At 35.5% G+C, this 4,619-nt stretch overlaps 1 protein-coding gene across 4 annotated transcripts; it reads left to right on the top strand.

Moving 5' to 3' along the window:
• The first annotated feature begins 18 nt into the window (after window positions 1-18).
• LOC114196316 (ribonuclease P protein subunit p25-like protein) lies at window positions 19-4,119 on the top strand. 4 transcript variants are annotated; one of them, XM_028086919.1, is made up of 9 exons: window positions 19-164; window positions 456-578; window positions 1,615-1,695; window positions 1,786-1,874; window positions 1,964-2,038; window positions 2,904-2,965; window positions 3,038-3,094; window positions 3,220-3,408; window positions 3,767-4,119. In XM_028086919.1, exons 2-9 carry the CDS (start codon window positions 456-458, stop codon window positions 3,826-3,828), a joined length of 738 nt encoding a protein of 245 aa, XP_027942720.1. In that variant the 5' UTR covers window positions 19-164; the 3' UTR covers window positions 3,829-4,119. The 4 variants fall into 4 exon arrangements, with proteins under 4 accessions (XP_027942720.1, XP_027942723.1, XP_027942721.1 ...); XM_028086922.1 differs by having other exon boundaries at window positions 3,041-3,094; window positions 3,767-4,109; XM_028086920.1 differs by lacking the exon at window positions 19-164 and adding an exon at window positions 166-351.
• The last annotated feature ends 500 nt before the right edge of the window (window positions 4,120-4,619 follow it).

Raw genomic sequence — 4,619 nt, 5'->3', positions numbered from 1 at the left:
GAAAAGGCCATAGTGTGAAGGGAAAGAAAGAAGAAGGTTAATTTGGCGGTCTCTTCGGCGATAAGACCGCAACGTCATAGCCCTACTCACAAGCCTTTTTCCTCTGCTTGGTTGGTACACTACACTTTTCTTTCCATACGCAGAGTGCAGCCACACCTCACCAGGTACGCACGCTTTCTCTCTCTCTCTCTCTCTCTTTCAATTCCAAGCCTGAATCTAAAATTCAACAGAACGAACAAACAAACCCATACTCCGAAAACCTACCTGTCAACTCAAGCAGAGTGAGAGAGTGAGTGATATAGAGTATCGTATCATATCTTATCCCTCTTCTATCGCACAACATAACTAACTGTATGTCAGATTTGATCATTCTCTAAACCCTAGCATAGCATACCACCCTTCAGTTTCCTTTCACTCTGTTTCTGAAATTTATTTCCTTTTGCGTTCTGTTGTAGATGGATAGGTATCAGAGGGTAGAGAAGCCCAAGGCTGAGACTCCAATAAACGAGAACGAGATACGCGTTACTACTCAAGGAAGAATGAGGAATTACATCACCTACGCCACCACACTCTTTCAGGTTTCTTTCTACTTCTACCATCACTCTCTTCCCCTTCCCCTCCCTGCATTTTTATTGGGTCATTTCTTTTTTATTTTTTTCAAATTAATTGTCCTGAACTTGCCGTTTATGTAATTGACTATTGCTCGGGTTGTTCGAATCGGATTAATGCTGTGTGGTGTGGTGTTCTTACACTGTTTGTTCTGGATCGCCTTAAATTGGTGTTAGTAGATTGAAATTTGTTTGGAATGATAACATCAAGGAGGGATTTTTAAGAATGAAGTTTTAGTGAACCCTTGATATTTTTGCATGCGCTTGGTTCGCAAATGGAATCTCTCTCTCTCTCTCAAACACGCGTTCTGAAACCTAGTAATTGAAAATATGATCATAGGAAAAACACGAGAAAATCTTATCCCTACACGGGAGTGAATTGACAAGCATCGACAATTAACAGGTAAAGAATCTGATAACAGAAAAATGTTGAGGGGTGGACTGAACTTTTGGCAGTTGGCAATCAAAAAAATTTAGAAAACCCTTCATAAAGTAGAAAAAATTGCACAACCAATGAAGAAAATATTCTGGTAAATTAACGTGACTTATGTATGTAATAGATAAAACAATAGAGCTTATGCTATGCGGGTCATTCTGAGATAAGATTTAAAGGATGGATTTTTTTACAATTCTCTGTAGAAATATGATTCATGAAAATTACCCCGATTGTAAGCCTGCGCCAAATTTATCCTCTAGATGATATTCCTTTACTTCTTTGTTTGTGAACTTGATGACTTTTCCTTTCACGAACTGAAAAAACGAACAATACCATATAAATTATCTAGTTGTTAGCGTAATCTTCCTGCTTAGCGCCTTACTGTTGTGTGGGCCTATCTCTCACTATTTCTATTTTTCTACTTCATCATTTTCATTGATTTTCTGCTGGTGATAAGGTTTCTCCCTTTTTTTCTGGTGTGATCCATGCATGATATCGTTTTATCTAGAATAAACCAATATATTTTTATTATTTTTAACAATTATCTTGCTCCACACCTATTTTCTATAGGAGAAAGAATCCAATGAAATTGTTCTCAAAGCAATGGGACGAGCAATAAATAAGACTGTAATGATTGCTGAACTGATCAAGGTGAGAGGATCAATATCCGTATGGAATATGTTGATTTGCTTTTATTCATATTACTTTTGCGAGTTCTAACGGTTTTGTTATTTGTTTCAGAGAAGGATTATTGGTTTGCATCAAAATACCGTAATTGGATCAACTGATATAACTGACACATGGGAACCACTTGAAGAGGGCCTTCTTCCGTATGTATTATTGTTTGTTATATACTACCTTGTCATATACTGAACTTGTGTTTGGGAGTGATTGTTTTGGTTGTTCTATACTTGAACAGTTTGGAGACTACTCGCCATGTTTCAATGATCACAATTACCTTGTCAAAAAAGGAACTGGATACGTCCTCCACAGGGTAAGAACTTCTGTGTTGTTGTCTGTCATCTGTATCTCTGAATGTAGCTGTTTAATGCCGTGTATTTTAATAGGTCTTATTTATGAGACAAGGTGCTAGATATCTAGTTAAGATTGGTTTCATTATTCTCTTTGATGAATCACAATCATTTATGATTTCGATCAGTTATGTATATAGATTTTATATTGATACATCTATTGGTTGGTAATACATTCCTCTATAGTTATAGTTCTAAAAATTATGGGATCTAAGTAAAGTGCTTAAGATATTGTGACAACCATAGTTGTAACATTTTGGAATACTGTAATACATCTTACTATCTGTTTGAATAGAGAATGACTATTTTATTGGAACACAAGCTTTAGGTAGTTTTATCAAATTAAGAATTTGAAGGACCAAGGGATTTTTATTAGAACACATTTGAGAGAATTGTCTTAAAAGTTGTCACATGAAGTCATAAATCCCTTGATTTCTTCTAAGTTGAAACCAATGGTTGTTATATTATTTTCTAAGTGTTATGTCTGTATAATTTCATTAAGCTTGGAGAGTTACGGTTGTGAATTTTTACTTAATATGTTTCCTTGTTTGCCTGCCATCTGACTTCTACAATTAAAATTATCAATAATGTAATGAGGATGTGGGAGCATGTTAGATACTGGATTTTAAGTAAAGACCCTTTCTATTGTGCTGTTTTACTTAACCTTTTTGACTTTCATGTGAATGATAGAAATATTCAACTTCATTTCTTTTTATTGTATTCGATTCTGATGATTATAAATTTGCAGTTTTCATTTTTTGCTTTTCTAAAATTTGGCTTTTCAATTTTCATTGTTCGAATGATTTTAACTTTGCTTTTCTCATGCAGATACCAACCTCCTCTTCCAGTTGATCAAGTAAAACCTTTAAATGAATATGAAGAGGAAGGAGGTGAATTGATTAGTTTTTTCTTTTACTATTTCAAAGAGTGAATGAATGTTGACTGATATTGATCTGATGTAGAAGCCTCACCAAGGATGCGAGGAAGAGGGCGTGGTCGTGGAAGGGGCCGGGGTAGAGGTACTTTGTTTCACTAATTGACTGTTATATATTATGCAATGATCATAAAATGCTTCTATAACTTTTAGTCGGGGTTTCTCTAAAATGTAAAAGCTGCTTATTAGGAAATAATATGTTATGCTTAGGAATTTACAATGGAGGTATGGAATATGGTGATGGTTGGGATGGTGGACGTGGCTATGGTGGTGGCTATGGTGGAAGAGGCCGTGGCCGTGCCAGAGGGCGTGCTTTTCGGGGACGAGGACGAGGATATGGTGCCCAGCCAGTTGGGTACTATGACTATGGTGAATATGATGCTCCACCTGCCCCACGTGGTAAGCATGCAAGTCCAGAAAATTTAGATATCGTGCGTGTTGATGAAAGTTATTGTTTAAATTACTATTGTATTATCAGATAACATTTTGATTGGGTTATTGGTTACATAGTGGATGAATTTGATTTTAACTCCTATTTTATTGCTGTTTGCATTACATGGCGCCTCTGATAAAGTCAGGCTATAAAAGAAACTGAAGAAAATTACTTGATTTGATTTCAGACAGTTTTCCTTGATATCTTTCTAATTTCCTCCTTTCTATTTTATTCCTTCTTGTATCAGCCTTTTGGAGTTCTCATCCTAGTTAGTTGCTACCTTGGTAGACCTGTTAATATAATTTTTATCTGATGGTTTTGTAGGCCGTGGTCGTGGAAGGGGAAGAGGCCGTGGTCGTGGAAGGGATCGGGGAGTAGCTGCTTGATCAAGTTGTTGTTGCTTATCATGTATATGTTAAGTTAGAAGGTGGTGCCTCTCTGTTTAGTTCTCCTGTGAGATTTACTTTAATTTTGTTATTATTTGAAGCGTTCAATGTTGCAGCCATGTTCCTGCAGTTTTGATTATGTACCCGTCCCTCCCCCTCTGTAACCTCTAATTTTGCTTAGTTGGGTAGGTCAAGTTAGATATATTTTCGGTTGTTTAAAGATAAAATCACAATTGTAAAATTTCTTAATAGGAATTATTGCAGAAAGTTTTTTTTTCTTTTTTTCTTGAAGTTTGATTTAGTGTGATTGGTTTTGTATATCTCGAAGGAATTGTATTTTTTTCAATTTTACAAAATTTTCAAAAGAAAAGGATGAAACACGCAAGTGGAGGCCATTTGATTTCTTGTGTATACTGAAATTTTGGGAAGGAGTCTGGCACCTAAAAGCAGAGTCTATAGTTAAAAAATTGAATTTTGCATCAACTTTAGCGTAACACCTTCGATTGTGAGCACCAAAAATTTCTAATAAATTCATGTGATCTGAGAGGGGATACCATGTTTTGCTTTACACGTTTTTCAGACATCTTTGTCTCACCTGGTTTTTTTTTCGCCATTTTAACAAACTACTCAAACATATTTCAACTAATCCTTTTTACTCATTTAAATGAATAACTTCTACCAGCACTTATCAACTTACCAGAAAGATAAAAAGCTCTGATTAAAGGTAGAACCAACCTTCTATAGAAATAGCATGAGAGAGAAATTGAAATGATATTTCATTACCAAAAGCA

This window comes from Vigna unguiculata, chromosome 9, assembly GCF_004118075.2.
Source record: "Vigna unguiculata cultivar IT97K-499-35 chromosome 9, ASM411807v1, whole genome shotgun sequence".
Taxonomy (NCBI): domain Eukaryota; kingdom Viridiplantae; phylum Streptophyta; class Magnoliopsida; order Fabales; family Fabaceae; genus Vigna; species Vigna unguiculata.
The sequence above is the reverse complement of the archived record's forward strand: the minus strand, read 5'-3'. Positions and strand labels throughout refer to the sequence as shown.